Here is a 22,064-nt window from a genome sequence, read left to right on the forward strand (position 1 = left end):
GGGGGGGGTTTTGTACTGCCCTGCCATTTTAGCACCTCAAGAAATGAGATAGGCAGTCGTAAACTAAAAGCTGCGTAAATTCCAGAAAACGTACCTTAGTTTGTAGAGGTGACAACTTTTGCGCAAACCAATAAATATACAGTTATTGACTTTTTTTTTTACCAAAGACATGTGGCTGAATACATTTTGGCCTAAATGTATGACTAAAATTGAGTTTATTGGATTTTTCTAATAATAAAAAGTAGAAAAATCATTTTTTTTCAAAATTTGCGGTCTTTTTACGTTTATATCGCAAAAAATTAAAATCGCAGAGGCAATCAAATACCATCAAAAGAAAGCTCTATTTGTGGGAAGAAAAGGACGCAAATTTTGTTTGGGTACAACATTGCATGACCGCGCAATTACCAGTTAAAGCAGCGCAGTGCCAAATTGTAAAAAGACCTCTGGTCATTGACCAGCAAAATGGTCCGGTCTGAAAGTGGTTAAACACTGCCGATTGGCATTCTCAATTCCTTGGATATCTTTTTCTATCCCTTTCCTCTTTTATACAGTTCAACTGCCTTTCACTGCAGATCCTTTGACAATTCTTTTGCTTTCCCCATGACTCAGAATCCAGAAACGTCAGTGCAGCACTGGATGAAAGATGCAAGGGTCTGTCAGGAGTACAATTACAAGCAAAGATCACAGGTGAGGATTGGTTACCTTTGATATAGCCATTCAAACCCCTTTGTGTCAACTTGTGTGCATGTTATTGGGCCAAAATGACCAGAGTGTAAACTTTAGATCAGGATCATTCGGGTAGCTTCTGATTTACAGAGAGTAAACAGTTGATTAATAAATGGCTTCAGCCAAACACTGACCATGAGTGAAAAAAAAATGTTTTTGTTTTTATGTTCTCTGAAAAATGGCCAAGAAAGCAAACTCTGCCAGGGTATGTAAACTTATGAGCACAAATGTATTGTTAATCGAAAATTGTCTGCTATGAGTCTGAGTATGTCTGTGTACCAGGTTCTTCTGGGTCAGTTTAGTGCAATTAGAATCACTGTTTTCTTCTACAGAGAAGGTATAGAACTAGACCTGAAGTCTATAGGCAACAGAGGTAATTTGCTGCTGAATCTGGAGGCTAAGATGTTCACATCCGAAATCACCCATTTTTGGCATATCAGATTGAAGACATCTGGATAAAGTATCCCTTTCCCCTTGTTCAAAGCAATGGCGTTTGAGATAATCTGCTTTCCAGTTGTCCATTCCTGGGATGCGAACTGCAGAAAATAGGATTTTTATAACAGCTTACCTGTAAAATCCTTTTCTTTATTGTGCATCATAGGACACAGAGCCTTAAGTATTTACTTAGTGGGTTATAGCTACCTTCAGGTGTTGACACGGACACACTCAAAAGGAAGTTGACTCCCCTATATAACCCCCCCTCCTTCCGGGAGTGCCTCAGTTTCTGTAGCCAAGCAATATACTTAAAACCCATAAAAGAGGTGCAGGCCCCGTCTCCTATGATGTACTCCAAGAAAAGGATTTTACAGGTAAGCTGTTATAAAAAAAAAATCCTATTTTCTTTATCGTACATCATAGGACACAGAGCCTTAAGTATTTACTTAGTGGGATGTATCATTGCAATGCTACTTGAGCGGAGGGAGGGGACCCCCCAGACCTTGAGGACTTATACTGCTGCTTGCAGCACACAAAAGGCGATATCCTCATTCCTTCTTACATCCACTTGGTAACATTTTGAGAATGTATGGACTGAAGACCAAGTTGCGGCCTTGCAGATCTGAGCAAAGGAGGCCTGGTTACGCACTGACCAAGAAGCACTAACCGCTCTGGTAGAGTGCACCTTAACTTGAATAGGGGGAATCTTACCCCTTAAATCATAAGTTTGAATTATAACTTGCTGAATCTTAGCAACAGTGGATTTCAACGCTGCCTTTTTTAGGACCCTTTGGCAGAATAAATAAGACATCAGTCTAACAAATCTGAGCAGTTTTCTTTAAATAGATTTTCACTGCTCTCAATACATCAAGACAATGTAGTGACTTTTCTTCCCCGGAACATGGTTTTGGGAAAAACGACGGCAGGGCAATATCTTCATTCAGATGAAAGCCTGAAACCACTTTTGGCAAAAAGCCTGGACGAGGGCGTAACACTACTCTGTCTTCATGAATAATCAAATATGGCTCTTTACAAGAGCAGCCAATTCTGAAACCCTCCTTGCTGAGGATATAGCAACCAAAAATATCAGCTTCCCAGTCAGAAGGACTAAGGGAACATGCTGTAATGGTTCAAATTGCGGTTTTTGTAACACTAACAAAAACTAAAATTCAAGTCCTAAGGGGTTAAAAGTGATGTAACTGGTGGATTAATCCGCATCACCCCTTGCATAAAACCCCGGACTAAAGAATGTGTAGCAAGCGGTCTTTGAAATAAAACCAATAAGGCTGAGACTTGGCCCTACTTCATCTCTATGCCCAATTGTAGAAAGGATTCTGCCTATAATATATCTCCAAGGGTGTCAACCCTTGGATTCACACCAGGAAACGTAAGCTTTCCAAACTCTATAATATACAGCTCTGGAAACTGGTTTCCTTGCATTGATTAAAGTTGAGATAACAGACCTGGAAAGCAAATGCTTCTTCAGAATGCGGGTTTCAATAGCCAAGCCATTAAATTTAGCATTTGTAAAGTAGGATGGAGTATCGGCCCCTGCGATAGCAGGTCTGGCCTTAGTGGGAGAGGCCAAAGAGCCTCCACTGCCATCCTTTACGATCTCTGCATACCATGACTTTCTGGGCCATGCTGGTGCTACCAGAATTACCGGCATTCTTTCCAGCTCTATCCTGCAAAGAAGTCGAGGCAGCAACTGAATTCGGGGGGAAAACATAGATCAAGAGCATCTGTTCGGTATGCGAGTGGATCCCTTGTTCTGGACACAAAAGTTGACCATCTTCATGTTGCATCTGGATGCTAGAAGATGTCCGGAGTCCCCCACCTTTGGAAACACTTCGGGGGGGAAAAGATAATTCCCCTGGAATAACTGCTTGCGACTTAGATAGTCCGCCTGCCAATTTTCTACTCCCGGAACGAAAACTGCCAATAGGGATGGGACATTCCTTTCTGCCTAAGTTAGGATATGGTTCACCTCTCTCTGAGCTGAGAGACTCTTGGTGCCCCCTTGGGGATTGATATAGGCCACAGCCATGTCATTGTCGGATTGAATCCAGACTGGACAATTCTTTAACCTGGAGGTCCAGGTTTTCAGAGCCAGATACACTGCTGAATCTCCAGGGTGTTGATGGGCAGGGCTCTTGAGTTTTGACCACTGTCCCTGGACAGTCTCCTCTAGTGCCGCTCCCCAACCTGAGAGACTGGCATCTGTCTTTACTACTTTCCTTATTATTGGTCTGAAGGATTTCCCCTTCAGCAAATTCTGGCTGAGGCTTTGAGACACCAACTGAGGCTTTGAGACACTCTTGGGGACAGACGCCTTGGCAAGTCCAAAGCTTGGATCGTCTTGTTCAAAGCAGAGAGGATTCTGTTTTGCAACAGTCTTGAATGGAACTCAGCATAGGGGACTGCTTCGAATGAAGCTACCATCTTTCCTAACAACCTCATGCAAAGGCGAATTGAAGGATTTGCTTTTGACCTGACCATCCGTACCAGCTCTTGTATGGAGCGGATTTTTGCTGGAGGCAAGAACACCCTTTTCTGGGCTGTATCTATGATCAGGCCTAAGTAATCCAGCCTTCTTACTGGTTTTAAGGAAGACTTCTCTAGGTTGAGGATCCAACCGAGACTTTCCAGATAACTAGTTGTAATGCATACACTTTGCCTTAAGTCACTGACTGGTCTATTAACAATAGATCGTCTAGGCATGCCAACACTGTTATGCCCTGTGCCTTCAACCTGGCTAGAAGTGGGGCCAGTATTTTTGTGAATACCTGTGGTGCTGTCGCTAGCCCGAAGGGTAAGGCCACAAACTGAAAGTGCCGTTGTTCCACTTTGAATCGCAGAAACCTTTGGTGAGCGGGAAATATGGGGACATGCAGATATGCATCCCTGATGTCGATGGACGCCAGAAGTTCTCCACCTTGTACGATGGAGACAACTGACTTGATCGACTCCATTCCAAATGAGTGAATTTTTAGGAACCGATTTCGATTTTTTAGATCCAGAATGGGCCTAACATCTCCATTCAGTTTTGGTACCGTAAACAGGTTTGAATAAAAACCTAAACCTTATTCTTCTGTGGGGATCTGTACGATTAGCACTTGAGCAAATAATCGGTCTAATGCTTGAAACAGGGATGGTCTTCTCTGGATCCTTGGGAACTTTTGATCTCAGAAAGTGAGATGGTGGAAACTCCCGAACTCTAGTTTGTATCCTGGAGTCGCTGTGGAGAGAGCCCATCTTTCCTGAGTGTCCCTATGCCAGACTTCTGCTCACCTTGGTGAGGGGAGACGACTCTTCGTGAAGAGGCCTTGGTATTCTGCCTTGTAGTCTTGCAGCTCCAGATCTTCCTTTGAGCCTGGGCCTGACCCTGCAATTTTCCTCTGGAATCTGATGGTGGAAGCCATCGCCACTGCCTAGAGGCAGGTGCGTTTGGCGCAGGAGAGAAACTCCATTTAAATGAAGGACGTTTATACTTTCTTTTGACTGGCAAAAAGAGTACCCTTTCCACTGGAAATAGTTTTGATGTATTTATCCAAATCATCACCAAATAGTCGCTCCCCATGAAATGGGAAACTAGACAGTAGGTTTATGCAGGGTGCTTTGGCAGACCAACCCTTTAGCCAAAGGGTCCTATGCATGTGTACTAGCACAAGTGCAAGGTGAGATGCCTGGTGAATAGAATCCTTCATAGCATCTACGGCAAAACATGATGCTTTTGGTAAATCTGCCAACTCACTGGCCTGTTGCACGGGGAGCTCGTTCGGTCTTTTAAGTACTGACAGATGCCTATAGCTGCAATTTCAGGCTGAGCAACAGTTCCTGCTAGAGTAAAAGCATTTTAACAGGAATTCCAACTTTTTATCTGTTGGATCCTTTAGCATTTATGCATTGTCCACTGGAAAAGTTAAACTTTTATTCACACTGGAAATCACAGCATCTACTGCTGGAACTTTCCATTTTTGGTGAATTTCTACTCCATAGGATAGAGAACTGAGAATCTCTTTGGAAGAAGAAAATGCTTATTCGGATGATCCCATTCAGTATGTGTAATCTTCTCTAGTAATGTGTGGACTGGAAACGCATGCAATGGTTGTGAAGGTTTCAAGGAACCCAAAGAAGAACCAGACTTTCATGCTACCCCTAACAGAGTCAGCTGAAAGTGGAGAAAATCATGTCCGTAAGGATTTGTACCTCAGATTGTGAAGCTGAAAATTCAACTGTTTCCTCCGCAGAGGAGTAATCAGTTTGTTTTTCCTGATTGTTTGAGGATAATACCTCATCCTGTCCCCACTGCTCTCCTGGCAAGGGGTTTGGCGTGGGAGAGAGGGATCTAGCACGCTTCTTATCCCCTTTAATGTAGGATGCGATTAAAGACGCTAATCCTTTTAAGCCCTACAGGGCAGAGGAAAATGCATCTTGAGCCACGTATACAGGGTGAAGTGTGAAGCAGTTGCACCACTAATGGCTTCCAATGACTCACCCTGGCTTGCCATGTCAGGTATCTCCGGAGAGGGTGACAATGTGGCGGCATTTCTGGAGTTCCCAGCGCCTGGGGGGTGGTTTTGGTGCCTTAGTAGTAAGCCTTGAAGCCATAGTGCAAAGCACAAAAAGCAAAAAGGTACTCTAAAGAAAGGTTCTATTTATTTGAACAATAGTAGGAAAAACAGTGGTAGCATAGCATAGCATAATCTAATTCTAAACAATACGTTTTTTCCTGTACTGCAAATGCCTGTGTAAACTCCTCACGTGCACCAGCGCTTCTGTGTCCTGTGGTAGCCTTGCTTCAGCTGCTCTGATAGACACCGTTTCCCAGAGTATCAGCTTTAAGCTTTTTCAGGTGAGCCTGATTGTCTATGCGCCACGCCCTTTCCTGCGCTTTTAGCAAGAGTCACCTCAGAAGGGAGGCAGGGGAAGGGGATTTACAAAGCCTTTTTATCAGCTTTTCAGATTTATGATTGTTTAACCACTTAAGGATCACCTTACACCGATATACGTCGGCAGAATGGCACGGCTGGGCACAATCACATACCTGTACGTAGCTCTTTAAGTGCCCAGCCATGGGTCGGGCGCATGCCGGCGGCGGCGGCATTCTCCCGATCTGGTCTTGATCTCTGTTATTGCGGGACCAGCGGACCTGATCGTCGCTGGTGTCCCGCGATCGGGTCAGAACTGAAGAACGAGGAGAGGTCTGTGTAAACAAACCTCTCCCCGTGCTTCCTAGTGTGGCTGTCCCCGATCGTCTGTTCCTTTTAATAGGGAAAGACGATCAGTGACATCACATGCCAGGTCCCCCTACAATAAAAAAACAAAAAAAAAAAAAAAACTAATAAACGTCACACACAACCCCTTCACTGGCAGTGTCATTTACACAGGAATCAGTGCATTTAAATATCACCGATTGCTGTATAAATGACAACGGTCCCAAAAATGTGTAAACAATGTCCGGTGTGCCTGCCATAATGTAGCAGTCACAAAAAAGAAGAAGAAAAAAATTATATATAATATATATATATATATATATATATATATATATATATATATATATATTTATTAATAAAAACGCTATTAAAACGACCCCCTATTTTGTAAACGCGATAATTTTTGCGCAAACCAATCGCTAACTGCAATTTTTTTTTTACCAACAATATGTAGAAGAATACGTACCGGCCTAAACGGAGGAAAAAAAAATGTTTTTTTATATATTTTTTGGGGATATTTATTAAAGCAAAAAAAAAAATTGAATTTTTTTCAAAATTGTCGCTCTATTTTTGTTTATAGCGCAAAATATAAAAATCACAGAGGTGATCAAATACCGCCAAAAGAAAGCTCTATTTGTGGGAGAAAAAAAAAAAAAAAAAAAAAAGGACACCAATTTTGTTCGTGGAGCCACGTCGCACAACCGCGCATTTGTTAGTTAAAGCGGCGCAGTGCCAAATCAGAAAAAGGGGCTTGGTCCTTTGGCTGCAAATTGGTCCGGGGCTTAAGTGGTTAAACATAACATGTATCCCTATCCACTCAGTTTCCCCATTTAGGGGGGAGAGGAGAGCCCCCCTCCAGCTGCTGAGATACACACTGTATTAGCACAGATTTAAATGGGGTCTATACACTATTACTCCCTCTAGAGGAGTTTTTAAGGCATTTTACAATATAATACGAACTGCAAAGTCCACATATGTCTTTTCTTTCAATGCTTTCCTCTTACCTTTTCCTCGCTGCAGGATACTGCTGTAAACAGATCAAAACTTCACCCATCACAGTGGGCAGCGTGGTTAAACCTTCAAAGACTGGGGCCCTTTTAATACTGGTTCCACTCCTTTGGACCATGTATATAGCACCCCTCAGGACAGCTTTAGGTAATGTAGCAAGACCTAAAACAGTCCCGGTTCCTAGAGTCCAACCTCGTTCTTCTATGCGAGGCCCGGGTACCATCCTGGAGCCACAGTGGCAGGATGGATTCAGTTGTGGAGGCATTTTAAATCTAGCATGGATCCCTCCTGGAGCTCCGCAGAGTACATCTTCACTCGTGCCAACAACTTTAGACACTGGCGAGAAAAACTGAGGTACTCCTGGAAGGAGGAGGGGTTATATAGGGGAGTCAACTTCCTGTATTGGGTGTGCCAGTGTCAACACCTGAAGGTAGCTATAATCCACTAAGTAAATACTTAAAGAGGAAGTAAACCCCACCAAAAAAAAAAAAAAAAAAAAAAAAAAAAATCGTAATTTTCAATTGTTTCTATTCTACTAAACATCAGCATTCATACAATCTAAATATTTCCGCAAAACGAGCGTTATAAATAACTTTTTTCTCATTTTAAAAAAATCTGTGCCTTCCGGGTATCGCCCGTGCCATTGCTATGTCTGGTTTTCATCTCCTTTGCGGACGTCATTTCCGCCCTTAGTTTGATTTCCCTCAAGAAATCTTGCGCATGCGCCATAGCGTCATAACAATCCTAACCAAGCCTCGATCTCGGTTGCCGTTACTAAGGCAACAAAGCATTTTGATTCATTCCCCTGCGTGACGTCTTGTTCAGTCACAAGGGGGAGTGTCAGGAAGAGCAGGGATATCTGTACATCGCGAGACTTCTCCTCTGCCGCTCTGAGGAGAATGTCACGTAAGGCAGAGAAGCAGGAAGGACACAGGCGGCAATACAATATATGCCGCGCTCGCAAGTCAATACTGCGCAAGCGCGGCTGATGTCATGGACATCAAAAAGGCGGTTTATACGAAAATGACACAAGTAAGTGCACTTTCTCAGGCAGCGATCAGCTCCAGATGACGTCCGTGTGACGAAACGCGTAGGGCGTGGCCAGGCAGCGTACACCTCGAGCTCAGACGGAGATTGCAGAGCGGGAATTTTAAAGCTGTACACACTACCGCACTTTTAAACTACTTGTTTGTGAGTATTTTTTACCTATTTGCTGCAATAAACAAATTTTTAAAACGGTATCACACTATGGATGTGCCTCTTCTCTACTCTATATAAACGTGGCATATTGCACTCACGGAGGAACGAGGGATCCCTAACCTTTACAGCTGAAGGAAGCCAGAGAGCCGCACAATAGCTAATATTGTGAAAGTTGATCCACCCCGGATGGGGTCCTCCTTCCGGTGAGAGCATAATAATTTAATACCCTTTTAAGCCACCGAATGTGAAGAACACGATTGGAAAACATCACTCCCCTCCTTTTTGCACCTGCGGATTTTTCCGCCACCTAATAGAGACTTGCTTCATCACGTCTAATGTTTACAATTTGCCTGCATTTTTTGCACATCTTTTGCACTATTTTTTGCACGTTTTTTGCATATTTCTATCTTTATTTTTCTAATCCTTTGCATTATATTATTTTATTATTTTATTACATTTACGCTTTATGTGTATGGTATTTAGGTTTCATATTAATTTTATTAATTTTTATATAGCATCACTAGCAGACTTAATACCAGTTTATACTACCACTGTGATATTTTATTATTTTTTGGCACTTTATTATATTTTTCTCACGGTCATTTTACCAGGTACCACACCTAGTCCCAACTTTCTGTTTCATATGAATTTATTCGCACCTGCACTTTAGCATTGCATATTGCTATAGAGATAAGTATAGCATAAGAAAGTCACAGGATTTGCCATACCGTGATCTATTGCAACTGTTGTGCATTTTGTGTTTATTATTTTTTGGATATTTTTTGTATTTTTGTTTTTTGTTTTTTCATAATTTTGGTTTTTGAACCAGCACGCTGGTAAATATATATTATCTCTGCCCAAAACTAACCAGCACGTTAGGAATTACTCTCACACATGTGAAAATTGACTAACACATTTAGCACACTTTTGTTCACATATTTTATATACCAAACTATTGGTAACCCCCACATATAGGTATAGCGCCACATCTATTATTTCCCTTTGTTTCTGCACCTTTCCACCCCCGGGTGGAAATCAATAGAGGCTGCTCTTACCTTTACACTTTTATTCACTCTTAAGGTTCCATAGCGCAACCCACCCCCCATTTATTTAATGTAAAGCATGACACTTACTTGGTTTTCCTATCTTCGTGGGCATCCTTCACATTTCTTTCTTCCCGTACATCTTCCCTTTTCTCTCGACGATCTTCTCTTCCTTTGTCCTTTTCATCCCAGTCTCTTGGACGATCTCTTTCTCGCTCTCTGCCTCTCTCTCGTTCTCTTTCGCGCTCTCTCTCCCGTTCTCTCTCGCGCTCCCTCTCCCGTTCTCTCTCGCGCTCCCTTTCACGTTCTCGTTCTCTCTCTCGCTCTTCTCGTTCTCTTTCCCGTTCTCTTTCTTTTTCTCTCTCACGCTCGCGAGCTCTCTCACGTTCAGACTCGCGCTCTTTTTCTCTCTCTCTTTCCCTCTGTTCTCTCTCACGCTCCCGCTCCCTTTCTCGCTCACGCTCTCTAGTTCTGTCATCCCTTCTATCATCTGTTCGGTCAACTCTGCGCTCATCTCTTCTTTCTTCACGCTCATCATCATTTCTTCCTCTGTGAGGTGCTGGAGATGTTGGTCTTTGATCTAAAAATGAGAAGAGAATTGAAAATGTACTTCCTTGACTACATACTAGGGGTGTGGAATTTAATCGCTGCATCTCGATTCGGGGGTCCCCGATGCGACATCGATGCATGCCACCCGAAAAATCGATGTCGCGAGACGTCATCCTGACTTGCCCCGCCCCTCCCAGAAGAGCAATCCGAGCTTTTGTCAAAGTGCCTTTTTTTATAAATACAATGATCATCCATTAAGTGGTCACCTCTGTGCGTTATATATATATATATATATATATATATATATATATATATATATATATATATATATATATATATATGCAGCTTTAAACCTTGTTTTTAGCGTGTGTGTATAACTGTATACACCGCTCATGTGACTGCTCAGTCCAGCCAGCCCCTCTCCTCTCACGTCTCTCCTAATGTCAGCCCCGCCTGCCTCTCTTCTAATCCGATAGCTACAGTCGGTGGGCTGAGAACTCCTACTGACCTAACGAGAGAGGCGGGCCAGAACAAGGAGAGCAGAGAGCAGTCACATGAGCGGCTTATACAGTCACACACACACACACACTAAGAAACGAGGTATGAAAAGCTGCATATATTTTAGAATGCACATACAGCGGTGGGCACTTAATGGATTATAATTGCATTTATCACCAGTCTCAAACAGGTATTTTTTAGCAGCAGTATGTAGAGTACAAGTATGTTTGTACTCCACATACACTGGCTACATGTGCTCTGTGATGACATTTACTCGGCCCCCCTCGTTTGCACATTCCACTGTGTAAACTCCTAGTGTGCTGGAAGGTACAAACGAGGGGGGCCGGGTAAATGTCATCACCGAGACAGCACAGGGCTGTTTGTCAGTTGTTGATTTGGATTCTAATCCCTCTTGACCTCCCAGCAGCCGGGTGTGTGTGTGAATTCCTGTACCTTGTAGCGCAACAGATTAGTGCACTTGGTAATTCGGAGTTCCACCCGTTTTTTAGTTTATTAAAAGTCAGCAGCTCCAAAGTGTAGCTGCTGACTTTATAATCACATTCACCTGTCCCACGGACCATCGATGTGGCCGCACGGAGCATTGCTCCTCACCCCCTCCTCTCCTCAGCGGCATCATCTACTGTGGGCAGTGACACCCACCCCTGACAGTTTACGGCTGGGCGCGCACTGCGCTCTGCCATTGGCCAGACAATGGTCCCAGAATATCGCTGGCAGAGAGGGGCCACCTAGTATTTGTTTTATTAAAAGTCAGCAGCTACAAAAAAAAATATCTGACTTTTAAAAAAGACACTTACCTGTCCCACAATCCAGCGATGTGGCCACCCGAACCCTCCATTCTCTTTCCTGTCTATCCACGGCGCTGGAAATACTACTGTGGGCATCCAGGTGTGACATCTTGCAGCTTCACAGCCAGGTGCGCATGTCTCACTGCGCTGTCCTGCACAGTCGGGCAATCTTCTGGGACCTGTGATGTGTGCCAGAAGATTGCAGAGGAGGAAGGGCCGACTGGGTGGCCCAAGCAGAAGTGGGAGCATGTCAGTAATCGTGATGCATCACAGAATCGAATTGAATCGTTGACCAGATAATCTGAATCGAATCGCGAGACCAGTGAAGATGCGCACCCCTACTACATACTAGGGGAGATGTACTAAAACTGGCGTGCACAGAATCTGGTGCAGTTGTGCCTAGTAATCAATCAGCTAACTTCATCTTCATCTTGTTCAATTAAGCTTTGTCAAAAAAAAACTAGACGCCGATTGGTTACTAAGCACAGCTGAACCAGAATCAGTGTGCACCAGTTTTAGTAAATCTCCCCCGCCGACTGCTCGAATTAAAGCGGTCACACAGAAATAGTGTATATAACCTATTTGACCGTCAGGGACTGGCATACAAGGAACCCTCCCCAACCTTAACTAGCATTTTTTTTTTTTAGAACAGTTAAGAGTTGTAAAGTCAGGTTTTTTTATCTTCATGCATTCTATGGATGAAGATAAAAAGCTGTGTGGAGCAGCCCTCCTCAGCCCCCCTAGTACTTACATGAGCTCCATGTCTGTCCAGCGATGTCCACGAGTGTCTCAGCCATCCCGGACTCCGGCTGAAACACAGCAGCAGCGCCATTTGCTCCCTCTGCTATCAAAGTCAGTTAGCTAATCAGAAGAGAGGGGGTGGGGCCAAACCGCAGTTCCGTGTCTGAATGGATACACGGAACTGCAGCTCGGCTACCCCCATATCAAGCTGCTTACTGTGGGGGCGCTCAACAGGAGGGGTTAAGATCACAGAAGAGGCACTCAAGAAGAGGAAGTTTAGGGCTGCTTTGTGAAAATCCACTGCACTAAGGCAGGTAAGTATAACATGTTTGTTATTTTTACTTCAGAAAAATACTTCACAATCTGCAAAAGCAAACTCATAACCAATTTCCCCAACCTTACAATTACCCTAACAGACTAATTCCTAACACATACATACACACACACGATTAGTGTTGCATTTTGACCTGACAGAGGACTAGAAGCAGGGGGGCACTCTAGTGCAAGGAGGAAACAAATGGAAGGGCAGGTACATACTGAAAGAAAATTATTAAACATAATTTCAATAAAGGTTATGTAGGGAGCAACAGTCAAATTGTGTTTTTTATGTACTGAATATTTAGACTAATGGCCTTACCTCTCTCTCTGTCTCGACGATCTCGATCCCCATGTCTACGATCAAATGAAGAATCTCTTCCTTGCTCCCGACTTTCATATCGTTCTCTATCTGCATAACTACTCCTGGACTCCCAGTTGTCATGGTAACTGCTGCTGCTGTGGTTATCAACCTGAGAGGTTCTTGTTCCACGACCAGCTTTTCAAAAAAACAAAAGAACAGCTGTGATAGGTTGTCACCTCAATATAAACTACACAGAAGTTTAAATGGGAATTTAATTGAAATTCAATGAGTTATAGGTTTATCGAGTAATTATTGGAGCTACAATATAGGTCAATGCACAGGTGTTTGTTAACATTGACAATACAGTACCAGCTCTCCTAAATGGCGATGCATACAATCACAAATTCAAATCTCATACAGCACACAGAGTCCAGAAAATAACTTCAGAAAAGAAACTAAAGAAGATGTTAGAATGATTATTTCTTATCTGGAGTGCACAGAGACTTAAAGAGGGAGTAAAGCCTGATGGGTTTTACTTCCTCTATTTCCCTGCAAAGGTAAAGCATAATGGGCTACTATGCACCACATAGTAGCCCATCATGTGTCACTTACCTGAAAACAAAGTTTGCGATGTCACCGCTGTCCCCATTAGCAGCGAGCATCTTCAGCCCTCTTCCTTCCGGGGCCACGAACCCTGGCTCAGACTGGCTGGAGTCACGTGACGTCACTTCCGCACTTGCTCGCGGGAGCCAACAGTCACGGCATGACCCCCTTTAGAAACGGCACAATCTGCCCTTTATAAAGTGCGCATGTGCCATAGACATCGACGCACAGCTTTATTGTAAACATCTCCTAAACCTTCACAGTTTAGGAGATATTTCCAGCATAGGCTTACCTGTAGGAAAAAGTGATTGTACAGGGTGTACAACCACTTTAAAAGATAAATGTTTGTAGTAAACCCTATTAGAGATTGTAAACCCTTATGTGCATGGTTCTCCTACCACTACTGTGTTACAACTACTGTACATGGTCTCCCTTGGTTGGTGCTATATAAATCCTGTACAAAAGTTATAAAAGAATGTGAATAATGCCTTAGACCAGGCATCACTAAATGGCGGACCGCAGGCCAAATCCGGACCCAGTATCAGCCATATCCGGCCCGCAAACTCGCAAATAGTTGTCTGTTTTCTCCCCCCTGCCGGATTGCCAGCCCGCCGCTGCTGCTAAAATCCTTGATTTACATGTGAGGCTTGGCAGGCGTCTCCCTTTCATCATTGCATCACTCCCCTTTCCTCCCCCTCCCCACACTGCCCTACCTTATTCACACAAGCCTGGAAGCACTGCAGGTCCGGACAAAGGGCAGGACTGGGTGATTGGTTGCTAGGCAGTGGGGTGGTCCAAGCAACCAATCACCCCCCTTTAACTTGTAAAGCCCCGCCCTTTGTCCGGACCTGCCACGCGTGCATCCCAGCTTGTGTGAATAAGGTAGGGCAGTGGGGGGGGAGGGGGAATGCTGCGATGATGAAAGGGACAGTCTGACTTTGTAATGTTGAGGGAGGACCGTGATGGGGGCCTGTCATGGAGTGGGGTTACGTGATAGAGGGATCTGTTATGGAGTGGGGTCATATGTGATGGAGTGAGGATCTGTGCTGGAAGGGGGGGGTCTGTGGTGAAGAGGATCTGTAATAGGGCATCTGTGTTTGTGGGGGGGGGTCTGTAATGAGGCGGGGGGTCTTTAAAAGGACACACTGTGATGAGTCTGTAATGGGTTGGGGGGTTTCTGATGGGGGACTGTGATGTAAAAGGGAGGACTGTGCTGTGAAGGGGGGGGGGGGGGGGGACTGTGGGCACTGATGTAAGGGCTTGTCCACACTTGTGCAGAGATCTAGGTTTTTCTACCCTAGAAAAACCCAGGTATCTACCAAGGGCAATAGAAAACAATTGTGACGTGCACAGGAGGCTGTAATGTGAAGGATCCGAGTCATAAACCAACGTGACATTCGGACCTCCGCGGGAAGAACATTTTACTGTGAATTTTAATTCAGTACCCCTGCCTTAGACTATATGGGGTTGGTGTAGCCTCCTGTTTTCCCCAATGTCTTAACACAAAGTTGGAATGTACATTTACAGGTTGGCCTGCTGCCCCTTGGAATCGCCACTGTTGTTGGTAATAAGTGAGCCCCCCAGGACTATCTATATGTGTTAACACTCTGAATATGAAGTCTGATATAAACTGCTATGCGATCCAGAATTGTCAAGTTAAGTTTTTTGAAGACCTGCAGTAAAAATGGGCAAAGTGTAAAATCAGAAAAATAAAAAAATATTCTGAATCATTAGGATATACTGGAGATCATAAACACTAGTTTATGACTATATATGCAAGCATGATCTGACTGCAGAATGCTCAATTACACAAACCACCACCAAAAATCCATAAACATGCATGTTCATGCCGCCCAAGGGAGGCAGAAAGATTTCACATTGGGTATATGCCCACACTAGCAGATAAACTACAAACTGCTTTATTTAGTACACAATAAAAAAATTAATAAAAAACACTACAGAAGCAGCATGTGAAAGTTAACCCCTTTGTGCTTGAGCAGTGGTTCTCAACCAGGGTTCCGTGGCGATCGGACTGTCAGCTGACAGGAAGATCATATGGACACAGGCAGACATGGGCAGGGAAGTAGCTGGCCTCCTATTGGCTGTAGCGCACTGATCCCTGCAGGCTCCTCCCATCTTGTCCTTCCAGAGTACGTGACAGCATCTGGGGTGGACAGGATAGCAGAAGCTGAAGGGGAACAGCACGCCACTGGAGAAGATATGAAATGTGCTCTGAAGCCAGAAGAAAGCCGGTACTGTCCCCCCCCCCTTAAGTCTGCCCCACGTAATGTCCCCTGTCCCGCGCCCTGCCCCACGTAATGTCCCCTGTCATGTGCTCTGAATGGATCTGCTCTGCAGGAATAGAAAGCATGAGTTTTACATTAAATAGGTAAGTTTTAATATTTATTCTTTTATTTAAAGCTATTTCTACTGTGTTATCAACAGCTTGCTGATCATACAAATGTTCCGCGAGCTGTAGATGTGAACATTTCAGGGGTTCCTCGAGACCTCAAACTTTTTGCCAGGGGTTCCTCCATGGTAAAAAGGTTGCGAACCACTGTGCTAGAGGGTAAAACGGACGATAATGCCAGAACCCAATTTTGCAACTTTGACATGTATTCGTAAAACTGTACATAAACCATAGCTACTTTGTGCATCCAGGTGGATTATACTTTTTTTTTCCCCCAGGACAAACTGGGCTTTCATTTGGTGGTAAATGGTTATGGATATCTCCCGTTTTTTGTCCCCCCCCCCTCAAAAAGGAAACTTACCCCAATACATATTTTTTTAAATGTAGCTGTGCTACCATAACCTACCAAATAACGAGAGTTAGAGAGCGAGAGCGAGAGAGACGGGGGGGGGGGGGGGCGTGCATCTCTTCCCCCATTCAGAGAGAAAAAAGGCTGCTCCAATCAGAGGCTATCACATCGATCAGAGAGAGAGACGGGGGGGGGGGCGTGCATCTCTTCCCCCATTCAGAGAGAAAAAAGGCTGCTCCAATCAGAGGCTATCACATCGATCAGGGAACTCCTAGTAAGTAATTTTAGGCGTGATACTCCCCTAAGGATTAATCACTTCTAAAAAGAGATTCCCGGGAGGGCCCGCGGCCGGCTCCGGCCTAGTGCGGCCTACGGATCCCCAGGATTTCCTACGGCTGCTGCCCGGGAACATGCTCTGCGGATGTTTTGGCTCCCTCCTGCGGTCTGCCTGTTGGCTCTGGCCTGATTGCCCACCCCCCACCACGGAGGATTGTTTTTATCTGCCTTGTCTCCCTGCGGTTCTCCATCCACCTTTGCTGGTGACCCCAGCCTGCTCTCCTGGTCCACTACTCCAGGCATCCTTGTTCCAGGCACCCCCTGCAGCCCTCTGCACACAGACTCTGCTCCCTTTGTATACTCATTTACTCTACTGCAGCAGGGGACTGACCACTTTACATTCCTTTTACCTGGATGATCTTTTCATTCTCTCAGATTACACGCCACTATACCTCACGGAATTACTACGGCGAAGTTCACCTTGCTCTATCTCAAGACTGTACCTATAGGACCACGTTCTGATTTATGCAAGTCCCTCCTGAATGATCTGGACTTTCACCTGTAAGGGCCTGCCCCCACGTATGGAGAGGTAGGTCGGGCCTACGCTCAGCTCCTGGCTCCCCCGGCCCCACGGCCCTTATTTCGGACAGTAAACCGGCCACTCACAGCACCATGGGGAAAGACAAGCCCAAAGCACACAAGAGCGGTAATAGCCGTCACCCGGGAGGGGATCTCGATGATTATTTTGGCCATGGTCGGTCGTCCTCACAGCACCGACCGGCATCCAAAAGGGACGCCGGCCCCTCCATCCCCGGCACGCTCTGAATCAGCTCTGCAGTCTCAGGTGAGACCCCACAGTCTGCTTTCACACTCTGAGGACGCTGCCCTCTCCCCCAGGCTTACCAGAAGCCGCTCTAATGCCTCCCTAGGCTCGGGGGATGGATGGGACATGGAATCGCAGATTAGATCCCTGCACAGCTACATGAGGTCTCTACCCACCAAAGCTGACTTTGAACATTGTGTACTCCGGATCGAGGAAACGTACCGAAAGGAGATCTCTGACTTGAGAAAAGATGTGGGGGTACGCTTTGACGATGTGGATAACACGGTAGATGGCCTGCGGGACACCGTACAATCACATGATCGGATCCTCAATACCCACGCTGTCCTACTTCAGCAGCTCTCATACCAACAGGACGACCTCGAAAACCGCAGTCGCCGCAACAACATACGCATCCGGGGGATACCCGAGTCGGTTGACCCCAAAAATCTGCCTGCAGCTGTGACGACTATCTTCAACCAACTGCTCCAACGACCCAAGGATGACCCGATCAAATTGGACCGGGTGCACCGTACATCGGGTCCTCGTACCCCTGACACCTCCTTCATCCGTGACACATTGTGCCGTGTCCATTTCTACAAAGTAAAGGAGAACATCATGAGGGCCGCTAGCACGCAGCAGTCGATCCTCTTCAATGACACTCCCGTCATGCTTCTTCCTGATCTTTCTCACCAAACACTGGCTTTGCGGAAGTCCCTACGACCCCTCACGCGACTCCTGCAAGCAAGACAGATCAAATACCAATGGCGTTTCCCGTTTCATCTTCGAGTGCACCACGCGGGTAAAACCGCTGTATTTCGTACACTGGGAGACCTGCCTACATTTCTTAGTACGCTTGAACTGCCTCAAGTTGCCCTACCTGACTGGCCGTTTGCACCGACCACTCCAGGTCTACCCTACACCCCGCAATGGCAGAAGCAAGGACGCAAGCGCACCCCTCGGTCCCCGCAGCTTCCGGATCCCAACGACTGATCCGATCCAGTGGGCCCCCCCCCCCCCCCCCCCCCCCCCCCCCCCGGGCCTGTTTTCTCTTCCCGCCGCTGGGGTTCTCCCCTGTGATGGCCTTGGACCCGTATGGGTCAATTATCTCCCATGTTGATTAACCCTTTTGTTTACAGGTTTTCTACATATCTTTTACAACCCCCGTTGCTGTGTTCCCCTCCTCCCTGTCCCTTTAGTTGGGGTTCTCCGTTGTGCTGATAGTTCCTGGACGGACCTCAAGACTTGTCTTTGCAACCCACTGTCTACAACGGTCCCCTCCGTGTTGCCCTTGACATATTTTGCGATTATTGTTATGTTTAATCTGACCCCTTTGTTGGGCCTATTGCTTATTCTTCCCCCTATGACTCATAGATGTTCTCTATTTTATGCCGGTTTACATTTGCATTTATTGATGACCATTACGATAATTGTGACTATTATGTTCATTAGTTTACTCTTTAGGTCGCAACAGATATTGGTACACCCGTGGGGCCGGGGCGCTGGGAGCTGCCCGACTGTTTTTATCCCACGCTCCCCCCCCTTATGGGTTTTTCTTTCTTTTTTGTTTTTTGATGTGCGCCCCACGGTGATCCTATGATCACTGTGCGATGCACTGATTTGTGCCTCTGTGACAGGCTTTTTTTCTCTACAATGTTTGCCTTTTGGAGCCACCTAGTGGCCTTTTTTATTTTTATTTTTTTATTTTTTTCTTGTCTACTCCTTTTTTCTGTCTGACCTACTGGGCCCGTCTCCTCTCGCTGATGTTTATGTATGCTCTGTTTCATATCCCCCTGTTTATTGTGCTGGGAGCGGGTTTCCACACCTACCACTGTTGCTACTACTTCTGTAAGGTTGTTATACTGTTCTCTCTCTTTCTTCTCTTCTCCCCTTCGCTTTCTCTTTGCCTATTCTCTCCCACCCCTTCCCCCCTCTTACCTCCCCTGTTCATCCTCTATTCCCGTTCCTTATCCCGATGGGGTTTGCCCATAGTGTCACTTCTCCTATTGATCCCGAGCTCCACCACAATGATCCCACATGGCTAGTGACGATTCGATAACCTTCGCTTCCTTTAATTGTAGAGGTTTCAACACCCCCGAGAAGCGGAGCCAGACACTTTACCATTTCCACAAAAAGCGCACGAAAATTCTGTTGCTTCAAGAAACACATTTTCGCGCTGGAGCTGTTCCGGCACTGCGCAATAGGTATTACTCTCAATGGTTTCACAGTGTTAATCCGCAGGCCAAATCTAAGGGGGTATCTGTTGCCTTTCATAAATCTTTCAACCCAGAGGTTCTGGACTCCCTCATAGATGATTCAGGCCGCTATGCATTTTTGAAGCTGAAACTAAACGATTTTCTCTTTACAGTAGCTAACGTTAACGCGCCGAACGTGGGCCAGGCTCGGTTCCTCTCTTCAGTCCTCACCAGACTATCCTCCTTTGGAGGGTCGACTTTTATTGTTGGAGGTGATCTCAATATTGCCCTCCCCCCATCTGCAGACACATCCTCGGGTAAGTCTTCTGTACCTTGTTCCACCTTGACACGTATTAAATCGCTCCTCCATTCCGCCCATCTGGTGGATGCTTGGCGAGTCCAGCATCCCACAGAAAGGGATTACAGTTATTTCTCAGTTTCACACAACTCCTACAGTAGATTGGACCACTTTCTCATATCGCAATCCCTTCTAGACACGCCCATCCATACGTCGATCGGTAACCTCCTGTGGTCCGACCATGCCCCCATCTATCTGACTCTAGTCCGCCCTCCTGTTGCCCGCCGGGGGGCGAGCTGGAGACTTAACGACAATCTGCTGCGGGACACCGTGTGCATAGCGGATGTCTCCAAAGTCATAAAAAACTTCATAGGTGACCACTCCACTGACACAACCTCCCCTTTGAACCAATGGGACACGCTCAAATGTGTGATCCGAGGTACCCTCATACAACACGGCTCCCGCCTTAAGAAGGCCCGCGCTCATGATATACGCAAACTCCTCTCTACCATAACGGACCTTGAACCCCTTCATAAAAAAGAGCTGGACCCTGTGGTTTTTGTCCAGCTCTCTAACGCCCGCAGGGACTTGCTCCAGCTTTTAGACGCGCACTCCCTAATTGCCAGGGATAAAGCGCGGAATCACTTTTACTCCCTGGCGAACAAATGTGGTAAACACCTGGCTAGAACTATTCACCCTAGACCCCCACGACATTCTATCCCCTTTATCGTCCAACCGGACCATAGGAAAATATTTAACACTTCTGGGATATCTGAATCCTTCCGGCAATACTATTCGCAGCTTTATAACCTTTCGCGTGCAAACCCCTCCGATCGGTCCCCCCCTCTCCCGACCCCACACTGGATTATATTATGGAAACTGCCTTACCCACTATTGATGATGCAGACGCGACATCCCTGGATGAGCCCCTAATTACTTCTGAATTTTTGCAGGCCATCAAAGCCCTTAAAGTGGGAAAATGCCCGGGTCCAGACGGCTTTACACCCCGGTTCTACAAGACATTTGCCCCACAACTTGCACCCCTTCTGACGAAGGCCTTTAATTCGGTAGACAGTCTTAACCTCCCCTCCAAGGAATCTTTATCTGCCAACATCTCTATTATCCCCAAACCAGGCAAGGACCCGTCCCAATGCAGCAGCTATCGACCCATATCCCTGCTCAACATAGATATTAAGCTATTTGCGAAGGTTCTGGCCACCCGTCTGTCCCCTTTACTGCCTAAAATTATTCATAACGATCAAGTGGGGTTTGTCCCTGGCAGAGAAGCGAGGGACAACACCTCCAAGACGATCCATCTCATCTCCCTGATCCAACGTAAAGGCCTGAAAGCTTGCCTCTTGTCTTTTGACGCTGAAAAGGCCTTCGATAGGGTCAGCTGGAGGTTCCTACGGCTGTCTCTACAACAACTTGGCCTCGGATCACCCTTCATCTCTAAAGTTATGTCCCTATATTCACGACCCTCGGCTGCGGTCCTAGTCAACGGTACCACGTCGGCCCCCTTTGACATTGCAAACGGTACACGCCAGGGCTGTCCCCTGTCCCCCCTCCTCTTTGTCATCATTATTGAACACTTGGCCTGTGCCATACGACAAAACCCCTCCATTCTAGGTATCCAAACTCCGTCTGCACATCACAAACTTTCCCTGTATGCTGATGACCTCCTTGTGTATGTTCAGAACCCACACACCTCCCTACCATCCCTACTCGGAGAATTTCAACGTTTTGGTATCCATAGTAACTTCAAGATCAACATTGCTAAGACTGAAGCCCTTAACATATCCCTCACCCCCTCCACACTATCCCTTCTAAAATCCAATTTCTCATTTAAATGGCAGACCAAGGGGATCTCTTATCTAGGGGTCATTATACCCTCCAACCTAGCTAATTTGTTTTCCCTGAACTATATTCCCCTGCTTAACCGTATACGGAAGGACCTTGAGGAATGGGGGGGGGGGGGGGGGGGATCTCCCCGGCCCTGGTTCGGAAGGATTAATATTCTAAAGATGGACATCCTGCCCAAGCTCCTGTATTTATTCCAAACCATCCCCATTCAAGTCCCCAAATCTTTTTTCATCTCCCTGCGTTCGCTGGCCATCAGATTTATGTGGAACAGGGGCCTCCCCAGAGTTAAATTCAAACTGCTTACACTCCCGAAGACTATGGGGGGGAACAGGCCTTCCTGACTTTGAGACATACCATACGGCTGCTCACATGACTCGCATCATAGAATGGTTCCCCCGTCCTCCCTGCA

The 22,064-nt window shown here is 45.9% G+C and overlaps 1 protein-coding gene across 10 annotated transcripts in view; it reads right to left on the reverse strand.

Moving 5' to 3' along the window:
* The window catches only part of ZC3H13 (zinc finger CCCH-type containing 13), a 119,433-nt gene that overhangs the window by 48,494 nt on the left and 48,875 nt on the right, over nucleotides 1-22,064 (reverse strand). For all 10 annotated transcript variants that reach the window (XR_013274616.1, XM_077483237.1, XM_077483234.1 and 7 more), the window contains 2 exons: nucleotides 12,860-13,036; nucleotides 9,719-10,208 (listed from right to left, as the gene is read on the reverse strand). Coding sequence is in view for 9 of the 10 variants with exons in the window: in XM_077483237.1 (XP_077339363.1) it covers nucleotides 9,719-10,208; nucleotides 12,860-13,036 (667 nt within the window). In the remaining variant the exon portion in view is untranslated. The remainder of the gene's footprint in view (nucleotides 1-9,718; nucleotides 10,209-12,859; nucleotides 13,037-22,064) is intronic.

Source organism: Lithobates pipiens, unplaced genomic scaffold (genome assembly GCF_037356315.1).
Source record: "Lithobates pipiens isolate NorthernLeopardFrog02 unplaced genomic scaffold, aLitPip1_a1.2 Scaffold_16, whole genome shotgun sequence".
Classification (NCBI taxonomy): domain Eukaryota; kingdom Metazoa; phylum Chordata; class Amphibia; order Anura; family Ranidae; genus Lithobates; species Lithobates pipiens.